The 19,536-nt window shown below is 46.3% G+C and overlaps 1 protein-coding gene across 1 annotated transcript in view; it reads right to left on the bottom strand.

Moving 5' to 3' along the window:
• Nucleotides 1-19,536, bottom strand: part of TG (thyroglobulin) — a 213,180-nt gene that overhangs the window by 8,127 nt on the left and 185,517 nt on the right. Inside the window, exons 44-45 of the mRNA XM_069732367.1 lie at nucleotides 19,227-19,408; nucleotides 1,519-1,626 (exon numbers count right to left, since the gene is read on the bottom strand). Coding sequence (XP_069588468.1) covers nucleotides 1,519-1,626; nucleotides 19,227-19,408 — 290 coding nt within the window. The remainder of the gene's footprint in view (nucleotides 1-1,518; nucleotides 1,627-19,226; nucleotides 19,409-19,536) is intronic.

Genomic DNA, 19,536 nt, shown 5'->3' with positions numbered 1-19,536 from the left:
AGGAGTTGGATGTTATACACTGGAGGAGCAAGGAGTTAGATGTTATACCCTGGGGGAGCGAGGAGTTGGATGTTATACACTGGAGGAGCGAGGAGTTGGATGTTATACACTGGGGGAGCGAGGAGTTAGATGTTATACACTGGAGGAGCGAGGAGTTGGATATTATACACTGGGGGAGCGAGGAGTTAGATGTTATACACTGGGGGAGCGAGGAGTTAGATGTTATACACTGGGGGAGCGAGGAGTTAGATGTTATACACTGGGGTAGCGAGGAGTTAGATGTTATACACTGGGGGAGCGAGGAGTTAGATGTTATACACTGGGGGAGCGAGGAGTTAGATGTTATACACTGGGGGAGCGAGGAGTTGGATGTTATACACTGGGGGAGCGAGGAGTTGGATGTTATACACTGGAGGAGCAAGGAGTTAGATGTTATACCCTGGGGGAGCGAGGAGTTGGATGTTATACACTGGAGGAGCGAGGAGTTAGATGTTATACACTGGGGGACAAGAGTCTGGATGTTATACACCGGGGCAATGGGGCCAGATGTTACACAACGGGAGATGAGGGGCCAGATGTTATACAATGGAAAGGCGAGGAATTAGATGTTATACACTGGGGTACGAGAGGCCGGATGTTATACACTGGGGATGAGGGACTGGATGTTATACACCAGGGGCGATGGGGCCAGATGTTATACACTGGAAGGCCGAGGAATTAGATGTTATACACTGGGGTACGAGAGGCCGGATGCTATACAATAGGGATGAGGGACCGGATGTTATACACCAGGGGCAATGGGGCCAGATGTTATACATCAGGGGTAATGGTATGTCATGGGCGAGGGGGCAAATGTTATACGGTGGGGAACAAGGGGCCGGATGTTATTCACTGGAGGGGCAAGGAGCTGGATGCTATTCATCGGGGGTAAGAGGCCAGATTTTATACACTGAGGATGAGGGTCCGGATGATATACACTGGGGGTGATGGGCTGGATGTGATACAATGGGGGCGAAGGGCAGGGTGTTATACACCGGGGGGGGGGGGCAGATGTTATACAATGGGGATGAGGGGCCAGATGTTATACACTGGGAAGGGGGGCGGATGTTATATACTGGGGGTGAGGGGCCGGACGTTATACACTGGAGGGGCAAGGGGCCAGATGCTACACATTGGAGGTGCAAGGAGCTGGATGTTATACTTCGGTGGCAAAGGGGCTGGGTGTTATATACCAGGAGCAATGGAGCCATATGTTATACATCAGGGGAAATGGGGCTGGATGTTATACACTGGGGGTGATGGGCTGGATGTGATACACTGGGGGCGAAGGGCTGGATGTTATACATTGGGGGCGAAGGGCTGGATGTTATACACTGGGGGTGAGGGGCTGGATGTTGTTTCCTGGGGGCCATGGGCTGGATGTTAAACAACCTAAAGAAAAGTCGTCACTGAAAAGCGTAGAAACCAGACCTAATTTGATAAATAGGTGGACACATAGATATATGTAGATGTTCTTACCTGCCCTGGGAGAAGGTCTCTGGGACATAGTACATGTACACGCCGCCCTTCTGATTCTCAGACCAGTGTCTGGCCATCTGCACTACAGGACAGGAAATAAAGTGGTCTCTGGAAAATGAATAGCATCGGTCATATGTTAGAATGAGACATATTGCCAATTTTGCAAAGTCAGGATTTAGAATGCGGCACCAAGAAAATGACATTAGATTAAAAAATAGATAATAGATAGATAGATAATAATAATCTTTATTTATATAGCGTCCACATATTCCGCAGCGCTTTACCGTTTCACAGTTTCAAACACAACAGACATAAGTAACAATGTTAACCATACAATAATTAATGCAAAATAAGCCGCCCCTGCTCGTGAGAGCTTACAATCTACAATGAGGTGGGGGAGATACAAAGTACAGGTGTGTATTTACAATGATGTATTTCCAATCATGGTCCGGCCATCCTCAGGGGGTGGGGGTAGATGGAGATAGTGAATGGGCTACACACACACACAAACATAGAATGACTTTGATTAGTGAACGTGATAGGCCGCTCTGAACAAATGTGTTTTGAGCGAGCTCCTAAAACTATGCAAATTGTGGATGGTCCTAATATCTTGGGGTAGAGCATTCCAGAGGATTGGCGCAGCACGGGAGAAGTCTTGGAGTCGGGAGTGGGAGGTACGGATTATTGCAGAGATTAGTCGAAAGTCATTTGCAGAGCGCAGCGGTCGTTTAGGCCGATAGACAGAAATGAGGGCGGAGATGTAAGGGGGTGCCGCACTGTGGAGAGCTTTGTGGGTGAGAACAAGTACTTTGAATTGTATCCTGTAATGAATGGGCAGCCAGTGTAATGACTGGCGAAGAGCGGACGCGCCCGAGTAACGATTAGCCAGATGGACGACCCTGGCTGCTGCATTAAGGATGGACTGGAGAGGGGAAAGTCGAGTGAGGGGGAGGCCAATTAATAGAGCGTTACAGTAGTCCAGGCGGGAGTGGATCAGGGCGACAGTGAGGGTTTTTGTTGTTTCCATGGTGAGAAAAGGGCGGATTCTAGAGATGTTCTTTAGGTGTAAGCGGCATGAGCGGGCAAGAGATTGTATATGGGAGGTGAAGGAGAGATAGGAGTGAAACATAACACCCAGACAGGGCGCCTGCTGCCGGGGTGTTATTATGGTGCCACCCACGGAGAGGGAACTGTCAGGTTTAGGGAGGTTAGTAGATGGCGGGAGCAGAAGAAGTTCAGTTTTGGAGAGGGTGAGTTTCAGATAGAGAGCGGACATGATGTTGGAGACTGCGGATAGACAGTCAGTGGCGTTCTGTAGTACAGCGGGGGTAAGGTCAGGGGATGACGTATATAGTTGTGTGTAATCAGCGTTAAGATGGTACTGAAAGCCAAATCTGCTAATGGTCTGTCCAATTGGGGCAGTGTGGAGAGAGAAGAGAAGGGGGCCAAGGACTAAGCCCTGAGGTACTCCGACAGTGAGAGGAAAAGGAGATGAAGTGGAGCCGGAGAACAGAACACTGAAGGAGCGGTCAGAAAGATAGGAGGAGAACCAGGAGAGAGCAGTGTCCTTAATGCCAAGTGACTGGAGCCTAGAGAGTAAGAGAGGGTGGTCAACAGTGTAGAAAGCTGCAGAAATGCAGAAAGGTCGAGAAGGATGAGCAGAGAGTGGTCACCGTTAGGGTTGAGCGAAACGGGTCGAACATTTTCAAAAGTCGCCGACTTTTGACAAAGTCGGGTTTCATGAAACCCGATCCGACCCCTGTGCGGGGTCGGCCATGCGGTACGCGACTTTCGCGCCAAAGTCGCGTTTCAATGACGCGAAAAGCGCCATTTCTCAGCCAATGAAGGTAAACGCAGAGTGTGGGCAGCGTGATGACATAGGTCCTGGTCCCCACCATCTTAGAGAAGGGCATTGCAGTGATTGGCTTGCTGTCTGCGGCGTCACAGGGGCTATAAAGGGGCGTTCCCGCCGACCGCCATGTTACTGCTGCTGATCTGAGCTTAGGGAGAGGTTGCTGCCGCTTCGTCAGAAGCAGGGATAGCGTTAGGCAGGGTCCATTAACCACCAAACCGCTTGTGCTGTAGCGATTTCCACTGCCCAACACCACCTTCGGTGTGCAGGGACAGTGGAAGCTACATTTTTTTTTTTTTTCCCCCTCAGCGCTGTAGCTCATTGGGCTGCCCTAGAAGGCTCCCTGATAGCTGCATTGCTGTGTGTACGCCGCTGTGCAAACCAACTGCTTTTTTCAAAGCACAAATCCTCTTGTTCCTTCCTTTCTGCACAGCTATCTTTTTGGTTTGTACACACTTTTTATTTAATTTGTGCATCAGTCCACTCCTTATTGCTGCCTGCCATACCTGGCTGAGATTACTGCAGGGAGATAGTAATTGAAGGACACTCCCTGTTTTTTTTTTTTTTTTTGTGGGAGATTAAGATTGGCATTTCTGCTAGAGTGCCATCTCTGTCTGTGTCATCTCTCACTCAGTGGGCCATAGAAAGCCTATTTATTTTTTTGTTTGATTTGGGTTCTAAATTCTACCTGAAAAAATCAATAAATCAATCAGTGGGAGATTAATATTGGCCTTTGGGCTTGTGTGCCAGTCCTAAGCGTGCCATCTCTCTCTCTCAGATAGTGGGCCATAGAAAGCCTATTTATTTATTTATTTTTTTAATGGGTTTATAAATTTTCCCTGGAAAAAAAAAAAAAAAGTGGGAGATTAATATTGGCCTCTGGGCTTGTGTGCCAGTCCTGAGCGTGCCATCTGTCTCACAAATAGTGGGCCATAGAAAGCCTATTTATTTATTTTTTTTTTTGGTTTTATAAATTCTCCCTTAAAAAAAAAGGGAGATTAATATTGGCCTTTGGGCTTGTGTGCCAGTCCTAAGCGTGCCATCTCTCTCTCTCAGATAGTGGGCCATAGAAAGCCTATTTATTTTTATTGGGTTTATAAATTTTCCCTGGAACAAAAAAAAAAAAACTGGGAGATAAATATTGGCCTCTGGGCTTGTGTGCCACTCCTGACTCCTGTGTGCGTCATCTCTCACTCAGTGGGCCATAGAAAGCCTTTTTTTGTTTTATTTGTTTTCTAAATTCTCCCTGAAAAAATCATTTTATTTTCTTTGGTTTCTAAATTCTTCCTGAAAAAATCATTTTATTCTATTTTTTTTTTCCTAAAGTCTCCCTGAAAAAAAAAAAAAAAAAAAACAAATCAGTGGGAGATTAATATTGCCCTTTCTGCTTGTGTGCCAGTCTTGACTCCTGGGTGTGCCATCTCTCTCTCTCTCCAATTGTGGGCCATAGAAAGCCTATTATTTTTTTAGCTTGATTTGGGTTCCAAAATCTACCTGAAAAAATCACTACATCAATCAGTGGGAGATAAATATTGGCCTCTGGGCTTGTGTGCCACTCCTGACTCCTGTGTGCGTCATCTCTCACTCAGTGGGCCATAGAAAGCCTTTTTTTGTTTTATTTGTTTTCTAAATTCTCCCTGAAAAAATCATTTTATTTTCTTTGGTTTCTAAATTCTTCCTGAAAAAATCATTTTATTCTATTTTTTTTTTCCTAAAGTCTCCCTGAAAAAAAAAAAAAAAAAAAACAAATCAGTGGGAGATTAATATTGCCCTTTCTGCTTGTGTGCCAGTCTTGACTCCTGGGTGTGCCATCTCTCTCTCTCTCTCCAATTGTGGGCCATAGAAAGCCTATTATTTTTTTAGCTTGATTTGGGTTCCAAAATCTACCTGAAAAAATCACTACATCAATCAGTGGGAGATAAATATTGGCCTCTGGGCTTGTGTGCCACTCCTGACTCCTGTGTGCATCATCTCTCACTCAGTGGGGCATAGAAAGCCTTTTTTTGTTTTATTTGTTTTCTAAGTTCTCCCTGAAAAAATCATTTTATTTTCTTTGGTTTCTAAATTCTTCCTGAAAAAATCATTTTATTCTATTTTTTTTTTCCTAAAGTCTCCCTGAAAAAAAAAAAAAAAAAAAACAAATCAGTGGGAGATTAATATTGCCCTTTCTGCTTGTGTGCCAGTCTTGACTCCTGGGTGTGCCATCTCTCTCTCTCTCTCCAATTGTGGGCCATAGAAAGCCTATTATTTTTTTAGCTTGATTTGGGTTCCAAAATCTACCTGAAAAAATCACTACATCAATCAGTGGGAGATAAATATTGGCCTCTGGGCTTGTGTGCCACTCCTGACTCCTGTGTGCGTCATCTCTCACTCAGTGGGCCATAGAAAGCCTTTTTTTGTTTTATTTGTTTTCTAAATTCTCCCTGAAAAAATCATTTTATTTTCTTTGGTTTCTAAATTCTTCCTGAAAAAATCATTTTATTCGATTTTTTTTTTCCTAAAGTCTCCCTGAAAAAAAAAAAAAAAAAAACAAATCAGTGGGAGATTAATATTGCCCTTTCTGCTTGTGTGCCAGTCTTGACTCCTGGGTGTGCCATCTCTCTCTCTCTCTCCAATTGTGGGCCATAGAAAGCCTATTATTTTTTTTTAGCTTGATTTGGGTTCCAAAATCTACCTGAAAAAATCACTACATCAATCAGTGGGAGATAAATATTGGCCTCTGGGCTTGTGTGCCACTCCTGACTCCTGTGTGCGTCATCTCTCACTCAGTGGGCCATAGAAAGCCTTTTTTTGTTTTATTTGTTTTCTAAATTCTCCCTGAAAAAATCATTTTATTTTATTTGGTTTCTAAATTCTTCCTGAAAAAATCATTTTATTCTATTATTTTTTTTTCCTAAAGTCTCCCTTAAAAAAAAAAAAAAATCAAATCAGTGGGAGATTAATATTTACATTTGTGCTTCAGTGACAGTCCTGCGTGTGTGGCATCTCTCTCATTTGTTGCCACCAACAACAGAGTGTGTAACATTGTGCCTGATTTTCGTTGTGGTCTCACTCACCTGTAAAGGGGTAGCTAAATCATACTGAAGTTATAGCTCACCGTGTAATTTGTGTGACAGCAACAAATACCGTTAGTTTGTTTACGTTTTTAAAACAATGAGGAAGTATGGTGGAAGAGGTCGTGGCCGGGGGCGTTCATTGTCAGCTGGTAATGAGGGTAGTGGTAGTGGTGGAGCATCAGCTAGTCGTGGGAAAAAAAATATTGCACCTAAGTCTGGAGCTGTGGAGCCAGGTTCGTCGTCTGGCTACACAAGGCCTCGAACGCTCCCTTTTCTGGGAGTAGGAAAACCGCTTTTAAAGCCGGAGCAGCAAGAGCAAGTTTTGGCTTATCTTGCTGACTCAGCCTCTAGCTCTTTTGCCTCCTCTCGTGAAACTGGTAAATGTCAAAGCAGCGCGTCGTTAGTGGATGTTCACGGTCAGGGACAAGTCGCTTCCTTGTCCTCTTCAGCAAAAACAACAACAGAGAAGAATGCAGCAGGCGACACAACGGGTTACTCCATGGAGCTCTTTACACATACCGTCCCTGGCTTAGAAAGTGAAGCAGTTAACAGTCCATGCCCATTACAAGTTGAATCTGACATGGAGTGCACTGATGCACAGCCACAGCCAGACTACTATGCTGGTCCTTTGACTCAGACCACAACATTGCCCTCGCAGGGTGCTGATCAAGAATCAGACCCTGATGAGACTATGTTGCCCCATCACGAACGCTATACCACCGACCGACACGGTGACACAGACGAAGTTGCACACAAGCTACAAGAAGAGGTAATAGATGACCCAGTTCTTGACCACGATTGGCAGCCATTGGGGGAACAGGGTGCAGGCGGCAGCAGTTCTGAAGCGGAGGAGGAGGGGCCGCAGCAGGCATCAACATCGCAACAGGTTTCATCTGCCGGGCCCGTATCTTGCCCAAAACGCGTGGCAAAGCCAAAACCTGTTGGAGGACAGCGTGGCCATCCGGTTAAAGCTCAGTCTGCAATGCCTGAAAAGGTATCCGATGCTAGAAAGAGTGCAGTCTGGCATTTTTTTAAACAACATCCAATTGATCAGCGCAAAGTCATCTGTCAAAAATGTTCAACTACCTTAAGCAGAGGACAGAATCTGAAAAGTCTCAATACAAGTTGCATGCATAGACATTTAACCACCATGCATTTGCAAGCCTGGACTAACTACCAAACGTCCCTTAAGGTTGTAGCACCCTCGGCCAATGAAGCTAGTCAGCAACGCAACATCCCTTCCGGCAGTGTAGGGCCACCATTTTCCGCACCACCTGCAGAATCTGTGCAGGTTTCTTTGCCAGGCCAAAGCAGTCAGGGTCAGGGAATCACCAGTTTCGTAGTAGGAAACACTGCATCTAGGGCACCGGTGGCAACAATACCATCTCCCACCGTCTCTCAGTCTGCCATGTCCACCGGCACCCCCGCTAGTTCCACGATCTCCAGCTCTCCAGTCCAGCTCACCCTACATGAGACTATGGTTAGAAAAAGGAAGTACTTAGCCTCGCATCCGCGTACACAGGGTTTGAACGCACACATAGCTAGACTAATCTCGTTAGAGATGATGCCCTACCGGTTAGTTGAAAGCGAAGCTTTCAAAGCCCTGATGGACCACGCTGTACCACGCTACGAGCTACCCAGTCGACACTTTTTTTCCAGAAAAGCCATCCCAGCCCTCCACCAGCATGTTAAAGAGCGCATCGTCCATGCACTCAGGCAATCTGTGAGCACAAAGGTGCACCTGACAACAGATGCATGGACCAGTAGGCATGGCCAGGGACGTTACGTGTCCATCACGGCACACTGGGTAAATGTGGTGGATGCAGGGTCCACAGGGGACAGCAAGTTTGGGACAGTTCTGCCTAGCCCACGGTCTAGGAAACAATTGGCTGTAGCCGTTCGCACCCCCTCCTCCTCCTCTTCGTCCTCCTGCAGAAGCGAGAGCTCGTCCACAGACCGCAGTCGCACAACCACTCCATCCGCAGCTGCCACTGTTGCACACCAGGTCTCCCATTATGGGGCAGCTACTGGCAAACGTCAGCAGGCTGTATTGGCTATGAAGTGTTTGGGCGACAACAGACACACCGCGGAAGTTCTGTCCGAGTTCTTGCAGAAAGAAACGCACTCGTGGCTGGGCACTGTAGATCTTGAGGCAGGCAAGGTAGTGAGTGATAACGGAAGGAATTTCATGGCTGCCATCTCCCTTTCCCAACTGAAACACATTCCTTGCCTGGCTCACACCTTAAACCTGGTGGTGCAGTGCTTCCTGAAAAGTTATCCGGGGTTATCCGACCTGCTCCTCAAAGTGCGTGGACTTTGCTCACATATCCGCCGTTCGCCCGTACACTCCAGCCGTATGCAGACCTATCAGCGTTCTTTGAACCTTCCCCAGCATCGCCTAATCATAGACGTTGCAACAAGGTGGAACTCAACACTGCACATGCTTCAGAGACTGTGTGAACAGAGGCGGGCTGTTATGTTTTTGTGGGAGGATACACATACACGGGCAGGCAGTAGGATGGCAGACATGGAGTTGTCAGGTGTGCAGTGGTCGAAGATTCAAGGCATGTGTCAAGTCCTTCAGTGTTTTGAGGAATGCACACGGCTGGTTAGTGCAGACAACGCCATAATAAGCATGAGCATCCCCCTAATGCGTCTGCTGATGCAAAGTTTGACGCACATAAAGGATCAGGCGTCTGCAGCTGAGGAAGAGGAAAGCCTTGATGACAGTCAGCCATTGTCTGGCCAGGGCAGTGTACAGGACGAGGTAGCGGGCGAAGAGGAGGAGGAGGACGAGGAGGATGATGGGGATGATTATATTTTTAATGAGGAAGCTTTTCCGGGGCCACTGGAAATTGGTGGCGCGGCAAGGCCGGGTTCTGGTTTTTTGAGGGACACAAGTGACGTGGATTTGCCTGAAACTGCCCCTCAACCAAGCACAACCGCAGATTTGAGAACTGGAACTTTGGCCCACATGGCGGATTATGCCTTACGTATCCTCAAAAGGGACACACGCATAACTAAAATGATGAATGATGACGATTACTGGTTGACCTGCCTCCTTGATCCTCGCTATAAAGGCAAATTGCAAAATATAATGCCACATGAGAACTTGGAACTAATATTAGCAACCGAACAATCAACTCTTGTTGACCGTTTGCTTCTGGCATTCCCTGCACACAGCGCCCGTGATCGTTCTCACACGAGCTGCAGGGGCCAGCAGACCAGAGGTGTTAGAAGGGCAGAAATCAGAAGTGGCGTTGGCCAGAGGGGTTTTCTGACCAGGTTGTGGAGTGATTTTGCTATGACCGCAGACAGGACAGGTACTGCAGCATCAATTCAAAGTGACAGGAGACAACATTTGTCCAGTATGGTTACAAACTATTTTTCATCCCTTATCGATGTTCTCCCTCAACCGTCATTCCCATTTGATTACTGGGCATCAAAATTAGACACCTGGCCAGAATTGGCAGAATATGCATTGCAGGAGCTTGCTTGCCCGGCAGCTAGTGTCCTATCAGAAAGAGTATTCAGTGCTGCAGGTTCAATACTAACAGAAAAAAGGACTCGTCTGGCTACCCAAAATGTAGATGATCTAACCTTCATTAAAATGAACCACAACTGGATTTCGAAATCTTTTGCCCCACCTTGCCCGGCTGACACCTAGCTTTCCTATGAAAAGGTCTTGCCTGTGGACTATTCTGAATGCCTTTTCCAATCTCGTAATTTTCTGCACCTGATTGTCCAGCATACGACATGTTTACACCTCACTAAATGGCCAAACTCCCCACACGGGGCCGTGGTATCGACACTTGGCGACAGCACCCGTGAGAGTGCAGTTTGTCTGAAGAGGTGGGTGAGCCCGCTTTTGGTCGACGGCACTGCCACTGGGTCCCTCCTAGTACAATAAAGTGTCTCTGGCGGTGGTGGTGCGCACCCAACGTCAGACACACCGTTGTAATATGAGGGGCCCTGGGCCTGTACCGCCGGCCACAAGACAGTTTCCCCCCACCCCAGCTCAAACAGTGCTCTACCACTTGCAAAATTATCTCACAGCTCCACCAATGTTTAGTCTATGCGCTGACATCCTTCAATGCCTGCCACTGACAATACCATTGTATTGACATTTTTGTTATGTTAGGCCTTCGATGCCTGTCTGTGGTCACTCCTTCCACTAGGCCTCCACTGACCACACCACTGCTGCCCGTGTACCCCTGGAACCAATTTAAAATTGCCTACAGCCATGTGTTATTATTTTAGGCCTTCGATGCCTGTCTGCGGTCACTCCTTCCACTAGGCCTCCACTGACCACACCACTGCTGCCCGTGTACCCCTGGAACCAATTTAAAATTGCCTACAGCCATGTGTTATTATTTTAGGCCTTCGATGCCTGTCTGCGGTCACTCCTTCCACTAGGCCTCCACTGACCACACCACTGCTGCCCGTGTACCCCTGGAACCAATTTAAAATTGCCTACAGCCATGTGTTATTATTTTAGGCCTTCGATGCCTGTCTGCGGTCACTCCTTCCACTAGGCCTCCACTGACCACACCACTGCTGCCCGTGTACCCCTGGAACCAACATCAGAAAATATAAAAATAAGTATTTTGCTTATAAAAAAGAAAATACTGGAGAGATATCAAATGCAGACATTTTAACATTAAAAACAAACACATACAACAAAAATCTGGTACAGTACTAAAAATGGCCACCAGCTACAATAACTTTCTCCTGCAAGTAGTTAACTGAAAGGTTTTGTCAATTTTAAACACAGATATGGCATCCACCGAGTGTTGTCCTGTCGCGTCTTCTTTATATTATTGCCAAGAAGATGCAAAACAATGAAAATAATAAAATCATTATTTACCAAAAAAATAGAGTAAGTCAAAACCACATTGCAAATAAACATTCATTACAAATAAAGAAGCAGGGCGCGTCCGAGGGTGAGTATATACCTAATAAGAATATAATCACCCTCGGACGCGCCCTTCTTCTTTCCGACAGCCTTCCTTCCTAAGAATCAGCCCTTCCGTGGTGTAGAGAGAGGGTTTGTTACACTCCAAGGTGTTCCCCAGGTTGCCTTTTCTGAGCTTCGATCTTCCGGCTCTCGTTTAGTAGTTGTTGGAAACTACGCTGCATTGGGCCTACAAATTGGGTATGGGGTGTAGAGAGATGGTGTGTTCCACTCCAAGGTGTTCCCCAGGTTTCCTCTCCATTGCTTCGATCTTCATGCTCTCGTTTAGTAGTTGTTGGAAACTACGCTGCATTAGGCCTACAAATTGGGTATGGGGTGTAGAGAGATGGTGTGTTACACTCCAAGGTGTTCCCCAGGTTTCCTCTCCATTGCTTCGATCTTCCGGCTCTCGTTTAGTAGTTGTTGGAAACTACGCTGCATTAGGCCTACAAATTGGGTATGGGGTGTAGAGAGATGGTGTGTTACACTCCAAGGTGTTCCCCAGGTTTCCTCTCCATTGCTTCGATCTTCCGGCTCTCGTTTAGTAGTTGTTGGAAACTACGCTGCATTGGGCCTACAAATTGGGTATGGGGTGTAGAGAGATGGTGTGTTCCACTCCAAGGTGTTCTCCAGGTTGCCTTTCCTGAGCTTCGATCTTCCGGCTCTCGTTTAGTAGTTGTTGGAAACTACGCTGCATTAGGCCTACAAATTGGGTATGGGGTGTAGAGAGATGGTGTGTTCCACTGTAGAGAGATGGTGTGTTCCACTCCAAGGTGTTCCCCAGGTTTCCTCGCCAATGCTTCGATCATCATGCTCTCGTTTAGTAGTTGTTGGAAACTACGCTGCATTAGGCCTACAAATTGGGTATGGGGTGTAGAGAGATGGTGTGTTCCACTCCAAGGTGTTCCCCAGGTTGCCTTTCCTGAGCTTCGATCTTCCGGCTCTCGTTTAGTAGTTGTTGGAAACTACGCTGCATTAGGCCTACAAATTGGGTATGGGGTGTAGAGAGATGGTGTGTTACACTCCAAGGTGTTCCCCAGGTTTCCTCTCCATTGCTTCGATCTTCCGGCTCTCGTTTAGTAGTTGTTGGAAACTACGCTGCATTAGGCCTACAAATTGGGTATGGGGTGTAGAGAGATGGTGTGTTACACTCCAAGGTGTTCCCCAGGTTTCCTCTCCATTGCTTCGATCTTCCGGCTCTCGTTTAGTAGTTGTTGGAAACTACGCTGCATTAGGCCTACAAATTCGGTATGGGGTGTAGAGAGATGGTGTGTTACACTCCAAGGTGTTCCCCAGGTTTCCTCTCCATTGCTTCGATCTTCCGACTCTCGTTTAGTAGTTGTTGGAAACTACGCTGCATTAGGCCTACAAATTGGGTATGGGGTGTAGAGAGATGGTGTGTTACACTCCAAGGTGTTCCCCAGGTTTCCTCTCCATTGCTTCGATCTTCCGGCTCTCATTTAGTAGTTGTTGGAAACTACGCTGCATTAGGCCTACAAATTGGGTATGGGGTGTAGAGAGATGGTGTGTTCCACTGTAGAGAGATGGTGTGTTCCACTCCAAGGTGTTCCCCAGGTTTCCTCGCCAATGCTTCGATCATCATGCTCTCGTTTAGTAGTTGTTGGAAACTACGCTGCATTAGGCCTACAAATTGGGTATGGGGTGTAGAGAGATGGTGTGTTCCACTCCAAGGTGTTCCCCAGGTTTCCTCGCCAATGCTTCGATCATCATGCTCTCGTTTAGTAGTTGTTGGAAACTACGCTGCATTAGACCTACAAATTGGGTATGGGGTGTAGAGAGATGGTGTGTTCCACTCCAAGGTGTTCTCCAGGTTGCCTTTCCTGAACTTCTATCTTCAGGCTCTCATTAAATTGTGGTTAAACGGAACAACTGCATTTGGCGTACTAGTTGGTTTGGGGCCTACTATCGGTGTCTGCCGCTCCTTGCTGTTCTCCTGGTTTCCTGTCCTGAAATTCCGTTTTCAGGCGCTCGTTAAGTAGTTGGTAATGTTAGACTGCATTTGGCCTACTAGTTGGGTTGGGGCCTACTATCGGTGTCTGCCACTCCTTGCTGTTCTCCTCCACTGAACAAAGCTGTGCCGCCTGTTTACTACTGTTGCCAATTTTGAACTGCATTTCGACTACTTACTGATTTGGGCCTACTCTCTGTGTCAGCCTCTCATTCCAGTTGTCCTCCACTGCAATGCCCCCTGATTAGTCCTGTGTTACCAATTTTGAACTGCATTTAGCCCACTTTATTCTTTGGGCCTATATCTGTGTTTCCTCCTCATCCTGCCCATTGCCCAGCCAGTGATAGATGAGTCTGCTGGTACATTGACCCATAACGCAACATTTCCCGTGCACGCTACACTGCAAGATTGTGACCCTGCTGAAAGTCAGGTCCCCCTTCCCGCATACCATACCACCTTACACGGGGACAAACAGGAAGGTGCAGATGAAAGTGCAGGTTCCTTCATCAGGTGGGGGGAGGAATACTAGTTGGCGACGTCACTGGCACAGGGCCTCTCATGGTACGCAAAAGTGTTGCTGCCGGTGGGAGGCGCCCCCGCCGTGCAAACACACCGCTGTACTTTGAGGGGCCCTGTGCCAGTGCCAATGCCAACGAGTGGGCCCCCCCTGCTTGCTCAGGTTCACAGCACTTGCAAAGTTGAAATACTTACCTCTCCCTGCTCCACTGCCGTGACGTGGTCCAGATTTCCTGGGCCCACTAATTACTTGAACCAGCCTTACCCCCCACAACTTTAGCCAAATGACCCCCAATTTCAAATGCCTTCCAATTATTATAAGGTAAATTACGCTTGACAAGCTTCATTAAGAAGAATGGATGGTTTTGACATTAAAATGGGCACTCTAGGTGTTTTCCTGGCCCCCACTCACTGCCGACTATGCTGCCCCATTGACTTGCATTGGGTTTCGTGTTTCGGTCGATCCCGACTTTACGTCATAATCGGCCGATTTCACTCGACCCGACTTTTGAGATAGTCGGGTTTCGCGAAACCCGGCTCGACTCTAAAAAGGTCAAGGTCGCTCAACTCTAGTCACCGTTACTTTTGCTGTCAGGAGGTCATTGGTAACTTTGATGAGTACAGTCTCTGTCGAATGTAGGGGGCGGAAACCGGACTGTGAAGGGTCTAGGAGGGAGTGAGTGGAGAGGTAAAGGGTAAGGTGAGAGTAGATCAGGCTCTCCAAGAGTTTAGAGATGAAGGAGAGATTGGAGACTGGTCTGTAGTTGTTTGTGCAGGATGGGACGAGAGCGGGTTTCTTTAGTAATGGAGTAATGATAGAATGTTTGAAGGAGGAGGGGAAAGTGCCAGAGGAGAGGGAGAGATTAAAGATTGTAGTTAGGTGAGTTGTGACGACTGGAAACAGAGACTGGAGGAGGTGTGAGGGAATGGGGTCGGTGGTGCATGTAGTAGGACAAGAAGAGGAGAGGAGCCTGGAGACGACTTCTGTGATTGGATCGAATGTGAACAGTGAGCAGGGGAAGTGCAGGGACAGATGGGAGTCACTGAACTTGGTGATTCGGAGTGGATTTCCTGGCGGATATTGTCTATTTTCTCTATAAAGTGGGAGGCCAGGTCATCAGCACAAATGTCTGTGATAGGGGCTTGTGCTTTTGGCCTGAGGAGGCAGTGAAAGGTGTCAAAAAGTCTCTTGGGGTTGTTGGATAAATAGATAATAGATAGATAATAGATTGTTAGATAGATAATAGATAGAAAGATCGATAATAGATAGATAGATAGATAGATAGATAGATAGATAGATAGATAATAGATCGATAGAGTTCTCCTTTGTACAGTATGTAGTATTATTTGGTCACTATGTGGTGGCAATATGTAGTCCAGTCATGATATGGCGATATTTTTCCCTTGTATGTTGAATTATTTGGTCGATAAATGATGGTAATATCTAGTCTGGTCACGATGTGGCAGTTTTTCTCATATGGACAGTATGTGGTATTATTCGGTCACTATGTGGTGATAATATGTGGTCTGGTCACAGTGTGGTGGTATACCTCCCTTTTAGGTGGTATTATTGGTGTTGCTAAAAGAGTAATAAAAAAACACAATTCATATAAAAAGACCAAGAGCATATTTGTATTAAGCTCTCCCACAATATCAGCAAAATATAAGTACAGTGGAGTACTTCCAATATACTATCACACCCTTAGAACAAACCACATAAATAAAAAGTAATATTTATTGCCAAAATCACAATAAAACCAGATTAGACAAATTGGACATATATTATTGCTGTTGGTATAATTGACAGTGCTGTGTATGGCGGTCATTTGTTCTCTCTGATAATAATCTATATATAATCGTCTAAGGTACACTTCCGTCTGTTTGTCTGTCACGGAAATCCTGCGTTGCTGATTGGTCACGCCCGGCTGGGCGCGACCAATCAGCGACAGGCACAGTTCGGCCGCGAATTGGCCCCTCCCTACTCCCCTGCAGTCAGTGCCCCCTCTATACTCCCCTCCAGTCAGCGCCAACATAGCGTTTTAGCAGTCCGTTAAACGGACTGCATTACACTGCGGCATAACGTGGAGTAACACAGGCCGTTAATGCTGCCATTAACCCTGTTACCGGGCACATCGCCAACGCATGCCACACTGGGCATGCGCTACCAATGTGCCGTCATTCTGTGACGGACCAAGAAGCGCTGCCTGCAGCATTTTCGAGTCCGTCACCACTTTTGACAAGTGTGGCCAATTTTTTACTATTGATGCTGCTTACGCAGCATCAATAGTAAAAACATATAATGTTAAAAATAATTTTTAAAAAATCATTATATTCTCACCTTCCGGAGTCCCCAGCAGTTTTTCCAGCTCCTTGCGATGGGCTGTGCTATATACAGCGTGGGCTGTGCTATATACTACGTGGGCTGTGTTATATACTATGTGGGCTGTGCTATATACTACGTGGGCTGTATTATATACTACATGGGCTGTGTTATATACTACATGGGCTGTGCTATATACTACGTGGGCTGTGCTATATACTATGTGGGCTGTGCTATATACTACGTGGCTGTGATATATACTGCGTGGGCTGTGCTATATACTACGTGGGCTGAGCTCTATACTACGTGGGCTGTGTTATATACTACGTGGGCTGTGCAATATACTATGTGACCGTGCAATGTACTACGTGGCTGTGCTATATACTACGTGGTTGTGCTATATAGCATGTAAGCTGTGTTATATACTGCATGGGCTGTGCTATATACCACATGGGCTGTGTTATATACTACATGGGTTGTGTTATATACTGCATGGGCTGTGCTATATACTACGTGGGCTGTATTATATACTATGTGGGCTGTGTTATATACTACGTGGGCTGTGCTATATACTACGTGGCTGTGCAATATATTACGTGGCTGTGCTATATACTATGTGGTTGTGTTATATATTATGTGGCTGTGCTATATACTACATGGGCTGTGCTATATGCTATGTGGGCGGTGTTATATACTACGTGGGCTGTGCTATATATTATGTGGCTGTGCTATATACTACGTGGCTGTGTTATATACTATGTGGCTGTGTCATATATACAATGTGGCTGTGCTATACACTACGTAGCTGTGTTATATGCTACGTGGGCTGTGTTATATACTACGTGGGCTGTGCTATATACTATGTGGCTGTGCAATATACTACGTGGCTGTGTTATATACTATGTGGCTGTGCTATATACTACGTGGCTGTGCTATATACTACGTGGGCTGTGTAATATGCCACGTAGGCTGTTATATGCTACGTGGGCTGTGTTATATGCTACATGGGCTGTGTTATATGCTACATGGGCTGTGTTATATACTACGTGGCTGTGTTATATACTACGTGGCTGTGTTATATACTATGTGGCTGTGCTATATACTACGTGGCTGTGCTATATACTACGTGGGCTGTGTAATATGCTACGTGGGCTGTTATATGCTACGTGGGCTGTCTTATATGCTACATGGGCTGTGTTATATGCTGCATGGGCTGTGTTATATACTACATGGCTGTGCAACATATTACGTGGCTGAGCTATATTCTACGTGGCTGCGTGGAATGTGCTATATACTATGTGGGCTGTGCTATATACGATGTGGCTGTGATATATACTACGTGGCTGTGCTATATACTACGTGGGCTGTGTTATATACTACGTGGGCTGTGTTATATACTACGTGGGCTGTGCTTTATACTATGTGGGCTGTGTAATATGCTACGTGGACTGTTATATGCTACGTGGGCTGTGTTATATGCTATATCGGCTGTGTTATATACTACATGGCTGTGCAACATATTACGTGGCTGAGCTACATTCTACGTGGCTGTGTGGGATGTGCTATATACTATGTGGGCTGTGCTATATACTATGTGGCTGTGTCATATTCTATGTGGCTGTGCTATATACTACGTGGGCTGTGTTATATACTACGTGGGCTGTGCTTTATACTACGTGGGCTGTGTAATATGCTACGTGGGCTGTGTTATATGCTACGTGGGCTGTGTTATATGCTACGTGGGCTGTGTTATATGCTACGTGGCTGTGCAATATATTACGTGGCTGTGCTATATACTACGTGGCTGTGTTATATACTGCATGGGCTGTGCTATATACTACATGGGCTGTGTTATATACTACATGGGCTGTGTTATATACTACATGGGCTGTGTTATATACTACGTGAGCTGTGCTATATACTACGTGGCTGTGCAATATACTACGTGGCTGTGCTATATACTACGTTCCTGTGTTACATACTACTTGGCTGTGTCATATATTATGTGGCTGTGCATTATACTACGTGGCTGTGTTATATACTGTGTGGCTGTGCTATATACTATGTGGCTGTGCTATATACTACGCGGGCTGTGTAATATGCTACGTGGGCTGTTATATGCTACGTGGGCTGTGTTATATGCTACGTGGGCTGTGTTATATGCTACGTGGCTGTGCTATATAATACATTGGCAGTGTTATATACTACGTGGGCTGTGCAATATACTACGTGGCTGTGTTATATGCTATGTGGCTGTGCTATATTTCTCTGTTGTAGCTGTGTATCATGAATCGTGGTAGGTGTTAAAGGGGAGGGCCCTCAAAAACCTGAAGCCGGCCCTGGCTTTACTGATTGGTTGCGCTGGGCGCAACCAATCAATCAGCGACAGGCGCCGTCCGGCCGCGAATTGGCACGTGATTTTAACCACGCTTCGCTGATTGGTAACGCCCGGCCGGCCGAATCCTGTGTATTCATTGCATTATTCTTAAATCTTCATAAATAAACTAAATACAGATTCTAGAATACCCGATGTGTTAGAATCGGGCCACCATCTAGTTATTGAATAAATACTTAGAGCAAGATGCCCTTACAAGGGTTCTCTGGTGAAAACAAGTAATCACCTCAGCACAGAATAAGTGATGACGTATTGATTGGTGGGAGTCCAACTGCTGGGACGGGCACCGATCGGCAGAATGTGGAGCTTTTATCTCCATTAGTCTGGAGCATCATGTAAGACTCGACCACTGATCTATTTATTCCCGCGAGCATTGCTCCTTTTTTTTCTGGAGGCCCCAAAGAGAATGAATGGAGCTGCGATCAGACATCCCACCTGCCACTCCATTTTAAAATGGTGAATGAAGTGCCCTTTCAGGGATAAAACTTCCCAATTCTTCCAATCGGTGCGGTTTCCAATGGTCGGACCCAAACGATCAATAAGTCATCACCTATCCTGTGGAGCCCATGGATCGGTGATAACTTGTTTTAACCAAATGTGATGTATGATGTCATTCGGGCCACAAAACACTGCAGATATGACTGACCGTGTAGCGTTCTCCAAGGCTCTGGAAAAGACAGCATAGTCATCGGAGGAATGCTGAAGAGAGTAATACCACACTGCTGCCCCCTGGACCTGCGGGTTCAAGTCCTCTCCCCCTAAGGAATTCTGGAGGGCTTGGTAAAAGGCCATCTTACTCTCACCTCTTCCTTCAGCTTCTTCAAACCTCTGATAGAAGAAAAGACATTTTATAAAGATATTTTACAGCAAAAGAAATAATGAAAGTTCAAACACAAGTTCCAAAACATAAAGCACAGCAGCTCCGGCTCAGGGAACTCTGTCTCAGCACATCTTCA

Source organism: Ranitomeya imitator, chromosome 6 (assembly GCF_032444005.1).
Source record: "Ranitomeya imitator isolate aRanImi1 chromosome 6, aRanImi1.pri, whole genome shotgun sequence".
Classification (NCBI taxonomy): domain Eukaryota; kingdom Metazoa; phylum Chordata; class Amphibia; order Anura; family Dendrobatidae; genus Ranitomeya; species Ranitomeya imitator.
Note: the sequence above shows the minus strand (reverse complement) of the source record. Positions and strands in the feature narration are given on the sequence as shown.